The sequence below is a fragment of the Lepisma saccharinum genome, chromosome 12 (genome assembly GCF_977018435.1).
Source record: "Lepisma saccharinum chromosome 12, izLepSacc3.1, whole genome shotgun sequence".
Classification (NCBI taxonomy): Eukaryota; Metazoa; Arthropoda; class Insecta; order Zygentoma; family Lepismatidae; genus Lepisma; species Lepisma saccharinum.
The window spans coordinates 53812686-53837842 of NC_139240.1; the positions used below are offsets into that span (position 1 = coordinate 53812686).

Consider the following 25157-nt stretch of genomic DNA (forward strand, 5'->3'; position numbering starts at 1 on the left):
ACAACGCTCCTTGTTTTACAGGCTCCCAGAAATCTACAACAAACTTCCCCTGAATGTAGATATTTTCCTTCCAGAACGAAATTTTTGTATATTACTGACGAAGAACATGTAAATCTATCCCATCTTGTTATTGTTTTTATCTTTTGTTATTTTTTGTTTCTACTTTATGATGTTTCAGTGTAAAATGGCCGAATAAGACTGTATCTGAAACTCTGAGTAAATAAATAAATAAATAAATAAAGATTACGCTGCAGACGAAACCGTTAAAAGTGGATGGTTTTCGTGAGCTTCCTTGCAATCCGAAATATCCGAGCTCGAGTTTTTTTGTTCCTTCGCGACTAGATGAAGACAGAGTTGTGAATATAGTGGCAAGCAATGTAAACCAAGATCGTGTTAATTTCGTACTGTGCGCAAGAGTGTTATTCTTGGTTACTTGCAGTTACTTGTTTGTGTTATTGCAGTGTGTATGTGTGTTGTGTCAGTGAGACGATTGGAATGCCAGCCGCAAGGTTCACGTTAGAACAAAGATTTTTTTATGCATGACACGTACGTGAAAACAGACTTGTGTCGAGACGTGTGTAGGCAATTTGTACAGAAATTCCCAGGCGTTTCAACTCCACACAGAGATAGAGTTAGACATCTTGTCCTTACATTACGAGAAACTGGATAGTTAAATTTTAAAACACCTAAGCAAATACGACGGATTCTAACCGAAGCAAAACTCGATGATATTGGTGCAGCGTTAGAACGTTCTCCAAACAAACCTCTACGCCGTGTTTCACAGGAGATGGGCGTGTCAAAATCATCAGCACATACAGCCACTAAGCTACTAAAATTAAAACCATACTCTTATAACACAGGTTAGTGCTCGTTTTGCAATATTTATATATAAATGTCTGCATATGTCCATAAAAATAAGCGGGCATTACAGGCCGCAAATGTCGGCATCTCCGTCAGCACCGCCCGCCACGCTTCTCCCGATCTCTCGGCTGAAGATCGAAATGGACGCACGGTAGTTATATTTCATTGTAATCGTCGTAATTAGCTAAAGTTGCAGAAACGTGACGTAAAAAAAAGTACGTCGTTTTCTTCCACCTTTGGGTAATCGCCACGATGAAGACCTAACTGATGAATTACCAGTCTTAGAGGAACGCCTATGTCCACGCTTAGACTCGAACCTGGCACTTCCGCACTGAACGTGTTCGCCCATCAGGGTGACCTATTCTTTTCTACACCGTATTGTGCTGCTATTTCTATACAGCATATCTTCATATTTACACAATGATCAACCAATATCGAAATCTTGAACTTCACCTCTGAGATCTGCCCCAGGACTACTAGCACCATAGGTAGGAGCATTATTTGTCACACACACAAATTATAAAGTAAAGGTATTCTCTATACCAGTGGCGGCGATTGGTTTCCAAAACTGGGGGGAGAGTCAAGAGTAGTTTACTTCACCCTAAATAGATAAGGTTCAGCACAGTGCGTGGACAAAAGTGGCAAAAACTGAAGGGGGCAACTGCCCCCCACGCCCCCTAATCGCTGACACTGCTCTGCACGTTGCTGTGGTGAAGGCATATGGTAGGTGGGTGTAGGGTCTCCCCACATTAACCAATGGCATCGGCCATTTGTAGAGGTGATGTGATCAGTAAGGAACGGATTTCTAGGTACATACCTGGGTCATTCTACATCAAATCAACGCAAAAATCTAAGATTTTGACACCCAACAAATCCGATTTCGATGAAATTTATTATACACCTTTCCTTTATGGTTGAAAGAAACCCCCTAATTTTTTTTCACTATCTCAAACGGTTTTCATTTTACAGCACTTTCAAATGTCATTAAATCAGTGTTGTCTGTCATTCTGGAGACCCTCGACACAAGATACCCTTGCTTACATTTTATTTATTTTCTCATTTACCAATCATTAGATATCTCTAAAATTTGACACAAAATTCAATGAAATAATGAGGATTTCAGAAAAAAATACATCAGCACTCAAAAAATTTTTCAAATGCCTATAAAAAGACTAATAAAGGATTTGTAGCCTAATTTTTGTGGTGGGGAAAGTAGGTTACGAAAATCTGAATTTTCATCATGTGGGTATGATGGAACCAAAAACTTTTGATGTTGAAAATTATTGCAAAGACATGGTCTTTCTCTACAAGAAATATTTTTTTTGGTTTTCTTATTCCTTCTAACGAAGATTTTACGTTTTTTGGAAATTGCCTAAAATTTGAAGGTCAATCCGTACCAAATGGTCCACCAATGGTCGCTCGATTATTTTTTAAATTTTTCATTTGTTTGTCGTTGTAACCCCTGTACAAAGGTAGTTCAAAACAGGCATAATTTTTCTAAAACTAGACTTCGTTTGAAAATGGCGGCCATTTTTGTTTCATGACTTGCAACATTCTTGGCCTATGCAGACAGTTGCGATAATTACGATAACTCAGCTAAGAAAAATTATAGAAATCTGGGGTAAGAAACATTGTTTTCAGTACATTTCAGGCTACATTTTATGTTCCGTATCTTTTTTTACCACATCTAATGCAAATGGCTGAAATTTAGAGTCAAAACTGACTGATATTCAATTTTGAAGGGAAATCAATGTATAGGATATTTTTTTAGTAGGTAAGCAATGAAACATCAGAGCTATAATTTTTTTTAGAGAGGAGATACACATCCAAAGTTTCAGCAGAAAATATTTGAGCTCTGTTACTGGTTTCCACACTGAGTTAAAGCTCTTTGAAAATGCTCATTTTTCTCAAAATTTGGGCTCCAAATATATGTCTGGTTGGAAAGGTCTTCCGGATGGCATAGTCGTTACGTCGACGTTTTGTAATCAAGGGGTCCCGGTTTCGATACCCAGTGGAGGCACATACTGGTTCGGATCCCACTTTATTAAACTGTAGGTCCAGTCTCGATTAGTCTTCCGTGCATAAAGTTGACTTAAAACTGAAATCAAACCAATATCTGGTTGGGAACCTAGTAAGATTTGATATTTAATGCATAAAGAGGTACCTGTAAAAAATTTCGAGATTGATATTACATGAAAACAAAGTTACAACAGGGGGAAGTTTGGCAAAAATATACAAATTTACGTTATTAGTTATAATTATAATTAGTGTACGTATTAATTAATTGCAACATTCGAATGGCATAGTAAGCCCGTTAGTAGCTATTATCAAAGAAAATGTGTCAAATATATATATATTCTTCTGAAACTTTGGATGTACAGCTAGCTCCCCAACGGAAGTGCAGTGACGTAGTGACAGGCGACTCCACTATTAGGGTTGGGGGAGTGCACCCTGAGTGAGAAACATATGTGGACTCGCTGTAACCGGTGCAGCGATACAAGTCGTTTAGGGTTAGCAGACGTCCTGTTTTACCAGGGCTAATCCTCTTTTTCGAGTCCTAAAAATGGTAGATTTTTAGGAAAATTTGGAAATGTTCTCTTTTCTGTTATTTGATAATAATTGTTAATATTCTTTCCGTCTTCAATTTCAAAGTAAAGAAATACGACACACTCACTTGCAAGCGCAAAGAAAGAAAATGTTTCTTCCAACAAAGAAAAATTGTTGAACTTTTGCGTCTCTTCTGTTGTCGCCGCTTGTCGCGTAAGGTTTTGATTTCAAAGCATTTGTGATATCTACCGCGGCTTATGGTGATCAGCAAGTTTCTAACAATAGATAAGAATATGCGATTAGCCGCGTCTTTCTTTGATTTGAGTTTCACGACATCAGAATTCAGAAATAAACAATAGTTTTTAACTGCTGTTCTCTTAGTTGTTACATGTCAGTGGAGAAGTGAAGTTATGTGAATCAGCTATCTGAACTACGGAGATCTGAACCATGCCGAAACGCAAATGTGATTTTAGTAACGACTTACCTTACAAAAACGATTTCCAAACTTTAGGCCTGGAAGAAACAACTCCAAGGCAGAATGTCTTGCAGAGTGTCAATTTATGTTATTATTTTAAAGTAAAAATTATAGCTCTGATGTTTCATTGCTTACCTACTAAAAAAATATCCTATACATTGATTTCCCTTCAAAATTGAATATCAGTCAGTTTTGACTCTAAATTTCAGCCATTTGCATTAGATGTGGTAAAAAAAGATACGGAACATAAAATGTAGCCTGAAATGTACTGAAAACAATGTTTCTTACCCCAGATTTCTATAATTTTTCTTAGCTGAGTTATCGTAATTATCGCAACTGTCTGCATAGGCCAAGAATGTTGCAAGTCATGAAACAAAAATGGCCGCCATTTTCAAACGAAGTCTAGTTTTAGAGAAATTATGCCTGTTTTGAACTACCCTTGTACAGGGGTTACAACGACAAACAAATGGAAAATTTTAAAAATGGTCGAGCGACCAGTGGTGGACCATTTGGTACGGATTAACCTTCAAATTTTAGGCAATTTCCAAAAAACGTAAAATCTTCGTTAGAAGGAATAAGAAAACCAAAAAAAATATTTCTTGTAGAGAAAGACCATGTCTTTGCAATAATTTTCAACATCAAAAGTTTTTGGTTCCATCATACCCACATGATGAAAATTCAGATTTTCTTAACCTACTTTCCCCACCACAAAAATTAGGCTACAAATCCTTTATTAGTCTTTTTATAGGCATTTGTAAAATTTTTTGAGTGCTGATGTATTTTTTTCTGAAATCCTCATTATTTCATTGAATTTTGTATTAAATTTTAGAGATATCTGATGATTGGTTAAGGAGAAAATAAATAAAATGTAAGCAAGGGTATCTTGCGTCGAGGGTCTCAAGGGTGACAGACAACACTGATTTAATGACATTTGAAAGTGCTGTAAAATGAAAACCGTTTGAGATAGAGTGAAAAACATTTAGGGGGTTTCTTTCAACCATAAATGAAAGGTGTATACCAAATTTAATCGAAATCGGAGTTGGTGAGTGTCCTGACCTCGTTGAAATGGCATGGAATGACCCACCTATTATATTTGCTTCGTCCTAGATATATGCTATTTAGAGATCTTTTCGTTTCATGTTCACAGTAGAGGTACTGAAATTCTATAGGACCTAAAAATGCCTAAATGAACTGTAAATTCCTATAAATGCCTAAAAGCTCTATTTTGACTTGAAAAAACTCCTTTTAAACCATTCGTTAACTTTAAAATAAACTTTTATTAAGAACGACCATTTATTTCCAGCACAAAGGTTTGAGACCCTTGAACATTGAGACCTTGAACGAATCCTACCAGCAAAAGAAGCGAAGAAACAGCAAGGGGTGTCAACGTCTGTGCAAATTTCCGCCATCTTTCAGCTTGCATTACGAAATTTGGAAAATGTGGAGCGAACTGACTGGATGAGGCGTTCTCCGTTGTTAAACGCTGTACTTCCCAGGCAATTAATAGGGCCGTAGGTGTAGCATACCAAACAAAAATTTGGGCTGTTTTGGGACGGGACCACAAGCAAAGAAACCTGCGCAGACCCGCGACTCCTGTGCACCGTACTCCGGCTAGAATGGGAGGGTAAGAGTGGACCATGCTTCCTTATGGCCCGAGCTGAACGGAAGAAGGGAAAGCTGCTCGGGGACTTTTCGTCCAAGGTTGCTTTCCTTGTGGTCGCTCCAAATCATCCAGTTGCTATTCCCTGCCTCCAACAGTGTAAGAGCGGGGGAAAATTCCAAGAATACCTCCGTCTGATTGGCTGTTTCGAGTACCTGCTGTAATGAGTAGTCACCCTGCAACCCTGCAAGTGGCCAATCACATTGCCTATTTCTCCCATTGACACAACAGTTATGTGCAAGGGTTTGCGCCGGAGACTACAACTGCCCTAGTATACGTAGAGGCTGTTCATCAAGGAGATATGACTACTGTGAATCTGCCTGTGGTTTGAGTTTTTTGAGCCCACTTTATGCACAGATAGACTAATCTGGGCTTGACCTACAGTTTAAAGTGGGATCCGAACCACTATGTGTCTCCAACGGATATTGAACATACGACCTCTTGGTTACAAGTCGACGATGTTACAACTACGCCTCGGGGTGAACCAAACCTGCCTTGGGAATCAGGAAAAGGTGAATTTATGACGTTTGCACCAATAACTTCTGCGGTGTGGAGAGATGGTTCTCCATAAGACACTTCTCGGTTTTAAGGATCACCTTAAAAGTTAATGTGACTTTACAAGCACCCACTCACGGACGACTGGAAGAACTTCACCACGGAGAACATTGAAAAGCATATGGTGGTGTAGCGTTTCAAAATACGATAGAGTTTTTACATTGGACAAATTGTATATTTTTATAATCAATGAATAGTATTCATTGCACTAAAAATAGTAACTTTTGTATAAAAATTGCATCTAAAATCAGTTAATGCATTAAATTATTATTAATTAACAATTATGCATAGAGAGATATGTATATGTATGTGTCTGTGTGTGTGTATGTGTGTGTATACAGGGTGATTGGTAATTCGACCTATTCCTGGAAAGGGGTAATGCTAGAGCACATTTGCAACAAATTTGACCCTATGCACCGGGGGTCGGAAATCAATGGGTTTCGAGTTATTGCAGTTTGTAGATTTTCGAGAAATATTCCGACTTGCGACCAAAAAACTAATAATTTTGGAAAAACTACTACACCCTGGACACTTAATCGACACGTTGCTAACAGCTGACGAATGAGTGATACAACCGCCTTTCGGGGCTGAACTCCTACCAGAACTGGGCCCATAAGAGGTCCCCAATGCTCGGTCGAACAGTAACCAGATTTGCAGTAGTCAAAATTTGAGTAACACACAATTCAAGATAACTACACATTTATTCAAATTAATCGGTGGCTTAGTTACATATTGTTGGTTTAGTTACTGAATATACTATTTCACATGGTCACACATTCAGTGGGAGCGTGCATGAGAGAGAGACAGTAGTTCCTTTCTTCAAAATGGTAATATGAAAGTTAAATCAAATTAAACTTCTTTTGGAATGATCACTTAATCAATTACCAATTTATACACTTATGCACGCACAAAGAAATAAAGATCAAACCAATAATACTTAACTGAAAACTAGACTGGGGATTGAAGACAAGGCGACTCTCTCTCTCCCATGGCTGCCGATAGACAAGAGCAGTTATCGTCCTGCACGTACTCCTCCACTCTTCCACCAATCAGCGCCCTTCAATGACATCACTGTTGACGTACATTCACTGTTGCCAAGCCTTTTCTTCATAATCGCACACTTACACAAACCAAAAAAACAAGAATATGTGATCGAGGGGTTATAAACTTCCCCCCCTGCGATCAAAATAAACTTACGAAGATCACATTTTTTTTTTTGTTATTCCTTAGAAATCGCGTTGGTGTAGTTTCACAGGATTTTCCCCTTGATCAGAAGATGAAGTTTGTCTAGACATTCTCTGGGTTATATCCTGCGAAATATACAAAGAAACCAACCAATATCTGACTTCTTACATAAATTAAAACTATCATGTCTCCCTTGTTTTTTTTTTTTTTTCTCATGATAACTGCAGTCATTTTTTAACATTAAATATAGTTTTACACAAACATGACTTATCAATGGGTGAATTTTACAGTTTATTTACAACCTTGTGAGTTTAGTTTTGTCTTTCGACTAACTATTACATTTTCTCACAATTCTTATGATTTTGAATTCTTATGAATTTTTAATTGTTATGAATTTTTAATTGTTATGAATGCATTCATATATATATATTACTTAAACGTTACAGCCGATAGCTTGCCATACACAAAATGATTATGTTTACAAACAAGACAAGGACATAACAGTATTGATGAATGAAAGACGAATGATTTTCTTACAAACTAATGTTCTATCGGCATCGTTTTCCCTTTCATTGACCTTATGGTATCTGCCCTCTGGGCAGATAACGCTTGAGCAAGGTCACGTGACACCTGCGTTGAACAGAGGGATTTTGCTCGTGTTGCAGCAACACGCTAGATGGAGTGAGATAGCGAGCAATACGAAAAGGTCCCTCATAAGGAAAACTGAGGCTTTTCGTTGTGTGGTCTTTTAAGGACGAAATAACCTGCCTTTTGGCAAGAACAAGATCTCCTACTACAAAGGGAATATTGGCAAATCTTTTTTTGTAAAGCTTATTTCGCTTATCACAATGTTTGTGCAAACAGGCTATTGCGTTTTCCCATTCCTCTTTTAATTGATCTGGAGCAAGGGAATCTTCATTTAAAGTTAATTGCCATTTTATTTCTAGTGGATCATAGAAGTTTCTGCCCGTAAATAGCAAAGCTGGACTGTTATCAATTGCTGAATTGTATGAACAATTAATTGAATATTGAATTTCTTTTAACCCATCCATCCAATGATTTTGTTGCTTAGAAAATAAGGTTCTCAAAGCTCCTTTTAAAGTTTTGATATACCTTTCAGCTAAGTTACTTTGTGGATTATACGGAGAACAAGTAATGTGTTTGATGCCTAAATTGAACAAAAAGGAGGTGAAATATTGAGAAACAAAATAGGAAGCGTTATCAGAAACAACTTCCATACAAATCCCCGTATCTAACAATACATTATACAAATGTTTCACAATTATTTTAGATGAAAGTTGCCGTAGTGGCTCAAAACGAACAAATTTTGACATAGCATCTACAATTATAAGTATATATTGATAACCTTTAGATGTTGGTAGGGGGCCGACGATGTCTATGTAATACCTTTGACCTACTTTATTTACTATTTCAGAGGAAAGCGTATTGACTGGTCTTAAATTTCTTTCCTTAGCCTTTTGACAAACATCACAACTCTGACAAAAGGCCTTAACATCTTTGGACATCCCGTCCCACGTGAAATGACGTTGAAGACGTCTAAGAGTTTTCTGCCAATTTCCATGTGCACCACAATATATATTACTATGGAAATAATCCATTAAGTTATTTCTTAAATGTTGCGGTACGCATATTCTATAAGGCATTCCTTTAGCTCTAGTTTTTCTATATTATCTTTGGCAGTAATATGTTGAATTTCGAACTTAAAGGTTGAGAGTTTTTCTAAATAGCGTGCGTATTTAGTAAATTTCTTTGAACGTCTTATCATCCAAGTCACACTTAAACAGTCCATTTGAATGATAAATGGTTGTGCTTTCAAGTAATATGAAAATTTATCGAGTGCTAACATTAAACTATATAATTCTATGTCATAAATGGTTTTGGATTTTTCATTTTCTTTTAGTCTTCTTGAGTGGAAAGAGACTGGTCTTAAGTTACCTGTCTCGTCTTCCTGTAACAGAATTGCACCATAGCCAGACAGACTGCCATCAGCTTGAACAACAAATCGTTTATTCATGTCTGGTAATTTTAACACTACATTTTCCTGAAACAACCTTTTAACGTGATCTAATGCCTTTTGTTGGCAAGCCCCCCATACAAATTTTACATTTTTTCTTTTCAACTCGTTTAAAGGACCAATTATTTCTTGGAACTGGGGTATATATCTCGAAAAATAAGTAAGGAACCCTACCAATTTCATCAATCCTCGCAGATTTTTAGGGGGATTTAATTGCTTAATTGCTTCGACTCGTTCTGGGTCCATTATTAAATTTCCATTCTTAATAATAAAGCCCAAGAATTTAATTTCTTCCTTAAGAAACTGTGACTTACTAGGAGAAATGGTAACCCCAAATTTTCTCATTCGGTCTAACACTATTTTCAAATGTTCAAAGTGAGAGGCTTTATCTTTTGAAAATATAATTAAATCGTCACAATACCAATAAAGAAAGTTTCCTTTTAGATCTCCAAAGATCCTTTGCATGGCTCTAGCTAGAGCCGCTGGACCAATCGTCAATCCGAAGGGAATGGTACGAAATTGATATTGATTGTCTTGTGTAACGAAGGCTGTTACTTTACGGCTCTCTTCGTCTAACAAGATTTGATGAAAAGCCTTTTTGCAATCCAAAACCGAATAAATATTTCCTTGACTCAAAATTGATAAACTTTCTTCTAGGTTACTAGGAGGAAACCCATCAAACATTATATGTTCATTCGTCTTAGAATAATTAACAACTAAGCGTTTAGATTTGCTTTTCTGATCGACCAAGAAACAAGGTGCAGCATAACTACTATTCGATGGTTCAATTACATTTTGTTCTAACAAATCTTTAATTATAGCGTTTACTTCTTTCCTTCTGTCAGGGGACGAACCATAGGGAGCTGTGCGAACAGGTGTTTGATCTTTCATTTTTATAGTGTATACAAAATCCTTAATTAACCCTATCTTATCAGTTATTACATCACTATAAGTTCGTTTTAACTCACAGATTCTTTGAGTGTACACATCATCGGGAGGATCGATTGAAGTTGCCAAAGCATTCATTGTTGAAGGCTGAGAAGTCTTCTTTTTCCAGCTTCTTCGGTTCCATCTCTGAAATGAAGTTTGGGGACGCGTTTGTCTTCCTGCAGTTGACTCCAACGACGTGGACGTTTCCGGAACGGAAATTTTCACCTGTCCCTGTGAAGAATTTTCCTGCGAAACATGAGTGGTATTAATTAAACTATCACAGTTCCACACTATAGGCAAAATGTCTGGCACGTTCTCGAAACGAACTATTCCTTGATTCATATCCAAAATTGCTTTAGTTCGTATCTGAAATTTTACACCAAGAATAGCATCTACGGGTAAATTTTCCACTACATAAAAGTTCACTGGCCAAGTTAACTTTCCTAGGCGAACTATCACAGTAACTTGCTTATTAACTTGTAACATAGAGCTGTTGCCGGTCATCACTTGACAGTTTTGAGGAACAGTCTTTATTGCTCTTTTAGCTTCGAGAAGTTGCAAAGTTGTACCTTTAATTAAGTTATCAGTTGATCCCGTGTCTAAACATATATTTACTGGTAAATGTTCTAAATAACCATTTACAAACACTGCTTTGATACTGTTCGTACTTACGGTATTTGAAGAAGAAAACATCACCTGAGAAGTTGAGGGCATCTGTGAACGATCCTTCGCTCGGAATTTAGAATAAGACTGGTTCCTGTAAGTACTAAAAGAAGCATTTTTTTTCTTTCTTAGTTCCCAGGAATTCCATTTTTCTCTTCTCTCCACCATAAAAATCTTGGGTGAGACGGCTATGTTGCTGAAAAAGAGTTAGCTTCTTTTTCAACATTTTTAGTGTGGTAATCGGTTCTTGAAACATTAGCTGTCTTGAAATGTGTGGTAAAAGTCTCTCCACTAACATGCTCACGAATGTTTCTTCTAACGTTGTCACTGGCAAAATTAGTGCGGCACGTATTCTACTGTCAAGGAATTCCACTATATCCTCATTCTTATCTTGCACTCTTAATACATATTTAGTGATCAGTCTTTCGCGACTCAAAGAATTTACAAATTTATTCACGAAATTATCACAGACTTGCTCCCAAGAATAACCCTTATAAATATTTTCTATCCATAATTTACTCATACTATCAGGCAATTTACTCATTACAGCCAACATGATATCCCTTAGGGGATACAGCCTCTTTTCTATTATTAATTGTACATTATACAAAAATTCAAAGATACTTTCCGCTGTGTCATCTTTCACAACGGGGACTACTTGTATTAATTGCAACAACGTTTGCTGTGCTAAATTTGTAGACAATTTATTTAGGGCACTCCCTGTAAAAACTGTAGGACCCAATTCCTCATCACTAGAACTGGAGCCACTGAAAGACATTAAATTGCAAGCGGGCCGTCTATCAACCCACAACGGCTTACAAGGAAGCCTCGAACAAGTCTGCTGTACCTGACCTTCCCTTTGCTGGGTTGCCAAGTTTGGCGGAGAAGTTTGCATTTCTCTCGTTAGTGCTAAGTGTTCATGTCTTGTTGAAGAAATTGGAGGAATATACACAGTTGATTCTGAATCAATTGGCAAGAGTGGATCTGGTAGTCCAGTTACATCTATAGTATCAAGAGGGTTTAATGCAAAAGCCATTTTTGACCGTAGTTCCATTTGACTGATAAAGCTTTGTTATTTCTTATCTACTCACGACCAGGAAATGGGGAAACAAAACTGAATACCTCCGTTGGCTACTAAACATGTGACTCAACACGCTTCATTTCCATATTCAGCGGAATCATTTACCCAAGCCGTAACAAGCATTGTCAAATTTTGAGTACTGCAAATAAAGTTTTTTTTTTTTTTTTACACTATAACTGAGCATTAAGAACCATGCTCTGACTTACAACCGCCTTTCGGGGCTGAACTCCTACCAGAACTGGGCCCATAAGAGGTCCCCAATGCTCGGTCGAACAGTAACCAGATTTGCAGTAGTCAAAATTTGAGTAACACACAATTCAAGATAACTACACATTTATTCAAATTAATCGGTGGCTTAGTTACATATTGTTGGTTTAGTTACTGAATATACTATTTCACATGGTCACACATTCAGTGGGAGCGTGCATGAGAGAGAGACAGTAGTTCCTTTCTTCAAAATGGTAATATGAAAGTTAAATCAAATTAAACTTCTTTTGGAATGATCACTTAATCAATTACCAATTTATACACTTATGCACGCACAAAGAAATAAAGATCAAACCAATAATACTTAACTGAAAACTAGACTGGGGATTGAAGACAAGGCGACTCTCTCTCTCCCATGGCTGCCGATAGACAAGAGCAGTTATCGTCCTGCACGTACTCCTCCACTCTTCCACCAATCAGCGCCCTTCAATGACATCACTGTTGACGTACATTCACTGTTGCCAAGCCTTTTCTTCATAATCGCACACTTACACAAACCAAAAAAACAAGAATATGTGATCGAGGGGTTATAGTGACTACTGGGGAAAAAATTCATGCCCATAATTCCCATACTCACAGAAAGAAACAGTCATTGGTGCACACGTCATGAAGAAATTTGGAAATTATCGTTTAAATCGAAGAGAATTACTCAAAAAAATTGGTAACACACTTAGCGTAAAAATTACGGAATAAACTTGCTCGTTTCATAAGCTCTCCAAACATATACAAATATTGTCAACTGGCACACGGGTTGGGGGAAAAATCTGAATAAAAAGCGGAGAAGGCGCGTTGTAGACCTCTTTGTAAAGTGAAAAGAAGTTGTCGGTTGTGAGAAATAAAGGGACGAAAATGAGTGAAATAATAATGTTATTTACCATTCTCATGATTCCAGGTTGTCAGAATTAACTGTTACAAAAACTACAAATCCTGTTAAAATCGCCTCCCTCGGTTACGTATGCAAACACGCAGCCTGCGGCGTACTTCAGACACAGTTACTCGCGTTGACACTCTGTCTCTTATGTCTCAACTCTCTCTCTCTCAACTCTTCTTGGGAATCCACTGATGTACAGTAGACTGACTCTTACATGTGACCCCAAATGCAAAAGTCGCATGGCGTAAAATCCGGACTCCTCGCCGGCCAGGATTTCGGGCCGCCTCGACCAATCCATTGCATGGGATAATTGTCGTCCAGCCACTGTCGCACACCCCGGAAATAGTGGGATGGGCAGCCATCATGTTGGTAAATCATACCCAATCTTGTGGCGAGCGGCACATCCCAGCAGCGTCGTCAATTCTTCCCTTAGGAAGTTTTCAAAGGTAATGCCGTTTAGGTTTTGTGGCAGAAAGAATGGCCCGATCACATGATTGTGAATGATTCCCATTTAGTGAGAATTTTCTCTGGTGAGCCTTTTCTTTAGATTTTCTTGGGTTATGACCCTTAGGGACCCAAAAATGCGCATTATGAAAATTCGTAATACCATAGCGGTCTAATTTGGATTCGTCCGTCCACAGAATTCTTGTCAGGTGATGGGGGTCTTCAGTGTCGGCATGTAGTAAATATCGACACAAATCCATCCTTCTGACAGGATATCCCTCCTCAATAGCATGCGAATTTTGCATTTGGGGTCACATGTAAGAGTTAGTCTACAGTACACCAGTGGATTCCCATGAAGAGTTGAGAGAGAGAGAGTTGAGACATAAGAGACAGAGTGTCAACGCGAGTAACTGTGTCTGAAGTACGCCGCAGGCTGCGTGTTTGCATACGTAACCGGAGGAGGCAATTTTAACAGGATTTGTAGTTTTTGTAACAGTTAATTCTGACAACCTGGAATCATGAGAATGGTAAATAACATTATTATTTCACTCATTTTCGTCCCTTTATTTCTCACAACCGACAACTTCTTTTCACTTTACAAAGATGTCTACAACGCGCCTTCTCCGCTTTTTATTCAGATTTTTCCCCCAACCCGTGTGCCAGTTGACAATATTTGTATATTTTTGGAGAGCTTATGAAACGAGCAAGTTTTTTCCGTAATTTTTACGCTAAGTGTGTTACCAATTTTTTGAGTAATTCTCTTCGATTTAAACGATAATTTCCAAATTTCTTCATGACGTGTGCACCAATGACTGTTTCTTTCTGTGAGTATGGGAATTATGGGCATGAATTTTTTCCCCAGTAGTCACTCATTCGTCAGCTGTTAGCAACGTGTCGATTAAGTGTCCAGGGTGTAGTAGTTTTTTCAAAATTATTAGTTTTTTGGTCGCAAGTCGGAATATTTCACGAAAATCTACAAACTGCAATAACTCGAAACCCATTGATTTCCGACCCCCGGTGCATAGGGTCAAATTTGTTGCAAATGTGCTCTAGCATTACCCTTTTCCAGGAATAGGTCGAATTACCAATCACCCTGTATATAATATATATATATATCATATGCATTTATGTATATCATTAATGTTGCCGACGTCCCTAGCCGAATGGCAGGGGTCCCGGGTTTGAATCTCGGCCTGGCCATGGGTGTTGTTTGTGAGTGTCCATTCATCAATTTCGTCCTTCATCAATTCTGTCGTCACTCATCCTTCTTCACGATTAGCCAAAAGTGTCAGAAAAACTAAGTGACATTAACCAAATCAATCAATCAATCAAAAGTATTGTTATAAATCAACATTCGTGTACTTAAGCACTCTTTTGTGTTCCGACATCTGGATAACATGAACATGGAGAAACTAGTACAAAATATTCCCAAAATTGTTGAATTTTTACTCTGTATTATTCTGCAATACATAAAAAAATTAATATATTTGTATACAATATTTACATGAATAATTCTCGACTACAATGATTTAGACAATATCACACGTAAGTTAAAAGTAATACAAAGTCACAGGTTAGTTAAGTTTCCTGTTCACAATTTGAAGCCACATTCCACCCTTGGGTGCTAGGAAGAAATTCTTTTCGTCAAATTGAACAGGAATAGTTGTTTTGGAGCATTTCTGGAAGCTGTATTTAGAGAGCAAATTTACAATTCCAACTTTTGTTTGCATCATGGCGAAACGTTGACCTGTAAATAGAGAACAAAACTTATTACTGGAGAATATACATAAGTGAGAAATGTACAGCAGTTTGTATGTGAAGAAGCATGCGAGACAAAATGTAAATGTAAAATGTTTCTTTTAAGCAAAGAAAATGCCCAAATATCAACTTTAATTTCCTTCCAGGGTGAAACAAGAAGCTATAGTATATAATTTCTTACATTTATCAGTTATATATATGTTTAGAGCATCGTTCATGTTTATAGTATACCAAATTCTATAGTAAATAGTATTTTAGAAATATTGTGAGCAGTTTCTCTGCAGAAATCCTGAGTAGATGTGTACGTTATGTATTGTTTATGCTTCAAAGTAATAGGGAAAAAAGTGTTTAAATGTTGGTAGTTGTAAATTTTTTGTGTTGTTAATTTGATACACTAAATGCGTTAAAAACTTTTTCATTGCAAATAATAATAATGCTTCAATTAATGTACCACTGTGCATTATGTGCATACATATGTAAAAAATCATAGTGTACTTACTATAACATTAATTGTTTTTGTAGAAGTGTGTATTATTTATTATCTTACATTTTAGATGAAAAGCAAAAATTAAATAAAACGTATATTGGAGAAGAAGAAGAACTAAAATATTGCGGCCAAGTATGGCTTTATCATAATGTGCTATATTTCTACGTGCAAGATTCCTTAAGACTTTCAAACAACCAATGGGATTTCTCACAAACCACATGTATTTGTTTACATTAACATTGACTTCGTTCTTCTAGTGGACAGAGAATAAGTTAAAGTTAATAAATGAAACAAGTCTACGACCAACATTGTTAGAGTAGTATCACGTACAATGCGCAAATGAGCGTCCCTATCGTCAACAAATCAAAGCATTTTTCGTATGAAAAAGTGTGACCTATGATCCAATGATTACACATTTATTTGTTATCTATGTACTTAAGAATATTCGATAAGCAAGTTAAAAGAACAATGAATAGCTAAATATTTTTTCAGCAGAAAACCATATCAAGAATACAGCATCTAACAGATAACATACCATGTCTACAGAACAGTAATATTATATACAGTGAACAAAAAACAATTATGACTGAATAATACTGTCACACAGTAATAAATTTGAGATAGGGAATAAGACATCAATTGAAAAAGTACTAGTTGGTTTGAGTTGAAATCTTGTACGAGTTCTTTATTGAAAGATTTAAATTTGAAGTTCTGACTTGCTACTAAATGTTTGTGAAAGAGGTCATTTAAATCAAATTTTCTTACTCTGGTAAGAGGTTATTAACTCTGACGTAAATTATTTTGTATACTAATGAAATGAGTAGATAAGCACTGGAAAATATTATTGAAGAATAGATTTGACACTTTATATGTGCAAAACTTTTCCAAACCTCATATTCAGTATCATCTGTTTATATACATAAGCTAATAATATTAATTAGTTGTGGGATTTTGTAAGATATATATTAACGAATACGCGACAAAACGAACCATGGACAAAACGTACCATCGACAAAATGTACCTACCAGCTGGACGCTACCTGCGAAGGGACTTCTAATGAGTCTCTTGCGATGCGACAAAACGTACTACTTGATGGGACGGCATCAAAAATCGTGTCGTTTGTTATTACAGTTCCACACTGTTATTCGAGTTTCCGCGTTTTGCAACCAACTATTCACAAAGTAATCAAAGAATAGAGGTAGCTTCGCTGATTCTGGGGCTTGAGAGCGTATTTCCAGCCATCCATCATAACTTCCTCCGTTTTTAAGAAGGCCAGAGCGCTACACATGTGTATATGCAAACGGATTTCCTCATTCTCTCGATATTCGACCGAAAGTCCTATATCTTTAACTTGACGCCAAAGGCATTTCTTAAAATGGAAGAAGCACCCACTGATTTCTGTCGAAGGAAACACTTGGCGAATCGCAGATATGGGATCATGAACCTATAACCTAAACTAACCTAACCTAACTCAAGGTCAAGTTAGCTGGGTGCTGATTCGGGTGGCAGATAGCGCACGGTATTGGAATATCTGACATGTCAAGGGCAAGTTCAAGCGTTTTCCTTGAAGTGGTACGTTTTGTCGCGCAGTAAGTATATTGGAAGTTGTTAGTGGATCCTTCACAGGTAGATGTTTATCTGAGTGGTACGTTTCGTCGCGAAAATCCAAGTGGTACGTTTTGTCGGGACACCATATATAACACTTGCTTGCCAAGTAATATTTAAACATCCACGAGGGTCATACTAAAAGTATTAGCAACAATTTTCATGAACCAAGTTTTGGTTTTATTAAAGAAAACATTCTTCATCATAATATACAGACTTTTCTTTACTTTCCAACAAAGTCTCCATTTCTTTGCACGCATTTTCTCCACCTATCTCGAAGCTTACGACAGAACTCCGTTCCAGCTACTCGCAGACACTGACGCACTGCTTTCCGTATGTCATCTGGTAGCGTTGGCCTAGTAACTGTTCCTTTACAAAAGCGAAAAGATGATATTCGGAGGGTGCAATGTCGGGACTGTAGGGAGGGTGAGGCAGAAGTTCCCACCCCATTTTCCCAATTTCCTCCATGGTGAACTGAGCAGAGTGCGGGCGTGCATTATCGTGTTGAAGGATGATTTTCTTTCCAGGACGTTTATTCCGCAATGCACGACAGAGCTTGTGAAGGGTTTGGATATACCAGCGAGCATTTATGGTTATCCAGGTTCAACAAATTCAACCTGAATGCACCCCTCTGCTTTCCATGTTGAACTCCATGGAAGCAGTTTGTGGGTGACTGTTCCGAGACTGATCTTTTATGCTTGTGTTTCCATATTAAAAATGTTTTATCTATCTTCTAACACTGCTAGCACACATGCATACATGCACGCTGAAGTCTATTGTGAATTTAATCACAGCACGTTGACGAAACGAAACATCACCGTCAGCCATTTTGAAACAACTGCCTGCGGTCATGCGATCGAAGCTAATGACGTCACACTACCTCGACGCGTTCAGTAAAGTCTATATTTTGTGATGATTTACTTTGTTTGCATGTATTGATGGATTCTGATTCTTAAAAAAATGTTGCTCATTACTTTCAGTATGGCCCTCGTATAAGGCTTTCTGGTGGTGTTGAGTGGCAAACATGGCTGCATGAAGGTTCCTTAATTACGTCTGTTAGTTAGAAGGAAAAGTACGACTGGTAAATTTTTCCTTAGAGAAATATTTGGACCTAAAAGGGATGAGCAGATAGGTGATTGGAGAAGGTGACGTAATGTAGAACTATACAATTTATATTAATATCCAGCTATTATCAGAATAATTAAATCAAGAAGACTTAGGGGGCAAGCCATGTGGCACGAATGGGAGAGGAAAGAAGAGTTTACAGGATTCTTGTTGGGAAACCTGATGGTACGAGTCCAGTAGGAAGACCAAGACGAAGATGGAGGGATAACGTTGAGATGGACCTAAAGGGAATCGGTCAGGATGGAAAAGATTTGATTGATCTTGCCCAGGATAGGGTTCAGCGATATACCTTCGGGTTTAAGGATGCTAGAAAGTTATAGTTAGTTAGTTAGAAGGAAGGGTATGACTGGTAAAAATTAGATTTTGCACAATATCACAAAAGCAGTGAGTAGTATAATCCAGATACTCTTTAATGACCTACCAATGCACATTCGTGGACCTTCTCCAAATGGAAGAAAGGTGTAATTGGGCCTCGTCTTCTTGTTCTCTTCGCTGAATCTCTCGGGATCAAATTTCTCTGGATCAGGATAAAAGCGAGGATCATAGTGGAAACCCATGATTGGTATATTGACTCCTAACTTCTTCTCCAGCGTTACGTCCGTTCCAGGAATTATGTATTCATTCGTACATATCCTGTCTGTGGCTGGAAGCGGGGGATACTTCCTCAGCGATTCTGGAAAAGAGAAAAAGGAAGTTACTCGGTGGTTTATCAAAATATATAATTTTAATACATTGTTATATTATGCCTAACTAGTAGAACATACAGAAAATCAACTATTGAAAATATAGTTGATGTCCTGACAAGATAACATTCATCTTAAATACCTTATTAATTTATAACTTTATACATTAATTAATAATGTACCCTTGAAATTAAATAATAAAGAGTAATAATTATGTAATATCTTGGCTTGTTGCAAAATACAGGATGGGGTCCCGGGTTCGAATCCCAGCCTGGGCATGGATGTTTGTGAGTGTTCATTCATCAATTTCATCACGTGATCACTCAGCCCCATCTTTGCAATTAGTCAACAGTGGCATAAAAGCGAAGTACAATGAACCAAAATCACTCAATCAATCAAACCAAGTACAGGATGAGGCAGAAATACCCTAACACAGTAAATAAAAAAAGTTCGTATTTATTCATATGCTAGTCTTATAGCCATATCTATGTCATTATTATTATTAAAAAAGAATATGATTAAGTGCGGAAATAACATCTTGTGGCACCCAATTTGGTCCACACACTGCTGGAGTCGGTCGCCGAAACTTCTAATTACATTTTGCAGCATGTTTCTCGCGTTGAATCGCTGCCTTTAGTTCAGGTTCACCGACTCCAGGAGTGTGTGGACCAAATTGGGCGTCATTTGCAAGATGTTATTTTACACTTACGTTAGTGTAAATCGTATTTTTCTTTCAATAAGAATGGCATACATGGTTGTAAGGCTAGCGCATGAATAAAGACGAACTCCTTTTATTTTCTTTGTTATATCATTTTCAAAATCATCAGGTTTTTCTGGCCCATCCTGTATAAATATCAGTTAATGAAAAAAATAAAGTGTTAAATTTAAGAACTTCTCGGTGCCAGCATAATTGGTACGCGGCCCGGTGGTCGAGGAACACTAATTTACACTAAATATGTGCTTCTGAATGGTTATATGAAATTAAGTTCAGGATCGGATTTAGGGGATGGAGTTTCGTTGGACACTGCAATGACGAAATGGATTTGAAAGTGACTGCAAAATGTTGGTTAATCTGAGCATTCGTCCTCAAACCCACCACCAATAAAATGACGAAATGCTTTTGATAGATAGATACCATACAGTTCGATATTGAGATGCGACCAAAAACATGAGAAAAGCTACCCATAAGACAAAATCTCAGCTAATGAGGCTATTATACGTCACACATTGCGGAAGAAACAAGCGTGATAGGACGAAACTCACGCCGGGAACTCTGTATCTTATTCCAGACATATGTACAGACAGGAATGTTGGAGATCATACAGGTAAAGTTCATGTGAGAAATGGAAAGAGGATTTGATGAACTTTTCTATTCCATGAGCAGAAGCAGATGGATGAGTCGTTAGGTGCAATACTCGCATAATGAATATAAAGGGAGACATTAAAAAATTGTTAAAAATCGTGCAAAAAGAAATAAATATTGTGACCCAAAGTCGTGAATTTGTAAAACTTGGATACATCCCTTCTCTTTTAGTGTTTTGCTGCACTCTCACAAACTCATGGTACCTGCAATTAGTGTGATGTCATTAGCTAGGTAATCTTATGGAGGCGCAACTCAGGCACTAGCCCGAGACCCCGCCGCAGATAAAAAATGTTTGTGTTCGGTTCATTGCGAGTTTATAGGACCATGGTACATCCAATTAAGTAACTAATCTGAGATATACTAACTTCTTGGATTGTTCTGACACATTTAAAAAATATTCAAAATTACTGAAATCATATTCTAAAGAAAGTACTACATAAATAGCGTGTTCAAATATTTATATTAAAACTAGCTAATATGCACTATGTGTTTAATTATATAGAATGAAATCATGAATTGAAAAGATTATATACAAAATAAATGTAAATTCATAACACCGTCAAAATTCTAAGAGAAGTAAAGAAAAATTATGATATAGAATGTTGTTGGACATGATTAAAAATTACCACTTTCATAGGTAAAATAATATTAGTTTGATATTGAACACATTCAGTTCTGTACGTCGTACCAGAAGCACATAAATCCTAATTTAGAAACTTTTTATTAGACTCCCATAATTCCTGTTTTTAATCCTCATGTTCCGTATTGCCCTTAGGTAATTATACGAAATAAATAAATAAATTGTTTATTAATTGCAATAATGTGTTTGTATTGTGATTGTATAGACCACCTGTACTTCAGAGTAAGGAAAGAAAACCTCTGATTTTTTCAGACTTCGTAAAACTTTTGGTTATAGGCCCCGCGTATATTTTATGCCACCTAGGGCCGGCCCTGCAGACATGATTATACTTAATATGAAGCAATATACCACTTCGGTAACGCCATCAAGTTCTACTTAGTTCACAACCTGAATTGACTGCAGAGGCATATGACTCAAAACTGTTGAGACAAATACTATACCTACCTAAAACCACCTTATCTAGATAATCCATGGAATGCAACACAGCCTCGTAGGTAAATTTCCCATTGTTGTTCTTCAGTGTTGCATCTATCTCTTCCTGCACCCGTTTCTGGATCTCAGGGTTGATGGCGAGTTCGTAGAGCATGAAGGTCATCAGCGTTGATGATGTCTCGAAGCCTCCGAGGAAAAAGATCATCGCCTGAGCCGTCAGATCATCGTGCGTCAATTCTGAAATAGAGAAAGGTTATTGTTTCATATATCCCATATATGCTGTTTAGGGGACATGTGGTTGAATGATACGACAAAGCTACTACCTATTATAGGTGGATCCTGCAAGGAAATAATAAGCTTACAAAGTTGTGACGTCAATTGGAAGTGCCCAGTGACAAAAATCTGATGTTGCAACTTTCTGACTAATACAACACAAAACAATTAATATAAAACAGTATTGTAGCATGCAATAAGTTACCAGTAAAGTGTATTCTGTAATTTCGTCGTTTATTTCAATAATTTTGCCAGTGACAAAAATCTGATGTTGCAACTTTCTGACTAATACAACACAAAACAATTAATATAAAACAGTATTGTAGCATGCAATAAGTTACCAGTAAAGTGTATTCTGTAATTTCGTCGTTTATTTCAATAATTTTGAGAACATGCTAATAACATTTACATATTAAGTCCAAGTAAGCCTAAGAAGATACAGTGGTGCTGTTGCATAACGAACTTAATCCTTTCCATAACGGTGTTCGTTATGAGGTACGTTGTTTCCCATGTGTAGCTACAGGAATAATTTTAATCCGTTCCCGAGCCCGGTCCAAAATCGCAAAATGTTGTTAAAAATTGGTGAATAAAAAATACACGAGATATTATTTTGTCCAACTTTACTGGCCGCAAAGTTGCTTACAGTTTGTTCCACGTGTTAGATACCTGACTGTAGTAACAATGGTATGCATCAAATTGATTTCATGTTCCAGATTTTCGTTCATTGTTATTTCGACTTTAGAAGCTTTGGTCGGTCTTTCCTTTAGTACATTTACAACAATCGTTTTTACATGAATTGTAGCCAGGTCCCTGCTCGTGTATAAAGTACAAAACCCCACGCGCCTATTGAGGGTTAATCATGTGTGACGATATTAGCTTTTGGATCATAATGTGGAATCGGTTTCGTTGTGCGGGAAGTTCGTTGTGAAAGGCGTTCGTTATGCGAGGCAGCACTGTCCCTATCTAAAAATCACTCGGTATTGCGATGTGATTCACTGGAATAGTTTTGCATACACATGTTTTTTTCTAATTCTACTCAAGAAAGTTCAAGGTTTTACTTAATCATAATTTTACCTTGTGATGATCCCTCCTCCAGTTTGGGTTCCACTTCATCCTTTGGATCATCGCTCTCTATTCTTCCCGTCTTCTTCAGCTGAATCAGCAAATCAACGAAATCATTCCTGGTAACATTGTTCTTCTCCCGATACTCCATTGTCTCCCGCAGTGTGTTCCTGAAGAACTCAGTGACTTCATTCGGGGTAGTGCTGAAGCCTAAAGCTTTCGTTATATCCGGGAAAATTATAATGAACATGATCTTGATCAACGTGAATACTCCTGGAGGATCCATGAACTGTTTACCCATTTTTCTGAACTCAGAGTCTGTGTCTTTCAAGGAATTTGTGTTGATTCCAAAAGCACACGAACCAATGACATCAGTCGTGTACTTGGCCATCATATCCTTAACTTCAAACACCCGTTCTTCTTTCGCTGATGGTTCCAGAAACTTCACCAGGTCTTCAGCACAGCTACTCACCAAGTTGATCATTCTCTTCATCTTCCCAGAAGTGAAGGTAGGGGTCAACTTCATCCTCATGTGCCTCCAACGTTTGGCGTCGAGCGATATCAAAGCCTTTGCCTGCAAAGGGTCCGCATCTTCGTTGACAAAGACTGCATGCTCTTCGAAATGGTGGAAATCCTTAACTAGAATCGTCTTCAATACATCCGGGTCTCTGACTATCAAGAAAGGATTGTGCATGAGATACAAACCTCCGTACTTGTGGCCTTCCAACTGATCGTAGAGTTGCTTCGCCAGAATGTTCATGTTAGTTCTCTGCAGGATGAAGTCTTTAAAGTTGCCGAAAGGAAATGATGGTTCTAAGTAAGGGACTCCTTTATTCTTCCAGAAGTTGTATTTGTGTTTGAAGAACAGGTAGACCACTCCTATGGCACCCACAACCAAAGTGAGTGATATAGAGAGCCAGTACTCAAGAAGAAACATCGTGAATTATTAATTCTAGCTCATGAATTGAAGTTGTGGAGTAACGGCGTTCAAATTGAATCACAATATCTTCAGAGGAATTGTATCGATGTTAGTAATGTTGTCAAGGATGAACTTGTAGCCCTAGAGTAATTGCAACTGTAAAAAAGAAAACATCATGAGTCATATAATGTGCATGGACGAATTATTCAGATTATATAAGGGAGATTTCACACCGAAGCGAAAGCGACACGCGACACGTGCAGCTTGAGGATTTCACCAATCGAACTAAAGCTTTATCGGCTTGTCACAGCCTGTGAGACGTTGATGTTGATAAGCTCGTTCCAAAACGACATGTGTCGCTTGTTGTTTCGGTGTGAAATCTCCCTATGAGAGATTCAGGAATGGTGCTAGAAATGTTTTACAGGTTGGGCAGGTGCTACATATTCATAAATTAGGGTAGGAAAGGTATCAATGTAACGGATTATGATGCGAGTTTCAGAAATATATATTTCTCTCTCTCCCTTTCTCAATTTCCTTCTTCTTGTGTTGTTTCCCACCAACTTTTCTCTTCTCACGTGTTACCACCTCCTCTTTCTCTCTCTAAATCATCTTCTTAACCGATTTTCTAATCTGTATTTTTTAAATTATCTCTCATTTACTCTTCCATATCTATAGGTGAGTTTCGCTGACGTCATCGAAATACTTATTATGGGATGGAGCCGCCATGATTGCGAACCTGTTAGGAAAACACACGCGGCCTATTGGAGCGGGGGGAGATTTTAACGCATGCGCAATGATCGGTTGCCCAAATAGAAGCTGTCGCCTGTCTTTGAATTCGGTGAAAATTGATATATGTCTTTTCTACATACCAATGCCTGCCTTCGTGGCGGAGTGGTTAGCACATCGCGCTACGACGCCAGGATTCCCGGGTTCGAATCCCGGCCGGGGCATCCCCATATTCGCAAATCAGCCAAAAGTGGCACAAAAAGCGAAGTAAAATAAAGCAACTCAATCTACACACCAATTATTATCTGGATGTGCGAGGGTTTAAAAATTGTTGATAAGGCCTGCTATGGCCTGCGAGATAACACGGTGCCGACTTTCATGAAACAAACAAAAATTATCCTGTGCAGTTAACATTTATCTCAGGAAACTACATTATCATCTATCACACGAAGAATTGCATTTTGTTGGGTGTATACAACCTTATTGGATAGCTTCGTTGTCACACCGGC

At 37.7% G+C, this 25157-nt stretch overlaps 1 protein-coding gene across 1 annotated transcript in view; it reads right to left on the bottom strand.

Annotated features, from left to right (window-relative positions):
• Nucleotides 1–25157, bottom strand: part of LOC145996337 (uncharacterized) — a 48393-nt gene that overhangs the window by 19616 nt on the left and 3620 nt on the right. The window contains exons 2-5 of the mRNA XM_083132767.1: nucleotides 23016–24078; nucleotides 21681–21905; nucleotides 18972–19223; nucleotides 15156–15321 (exon numbers count right to left, since the gene is read on the bottom strand). Coding sequence (XP_082988893.1) covers nucleotides 15156–15321; nucleotides 18972–19223; nucleotides 21681–21905; nucleotides 23016–23940 — 1568 coding nt within the window. The 5' untranslated portion in view covers nucleotides 23941–24078. The remainder of the gene's footprint in view (nucleotides 1–15155; nucleotides 15322–18971; nucleotides 19224–21680; nucleotides 21906–23015; nucleotides 24079–25157) is intronic.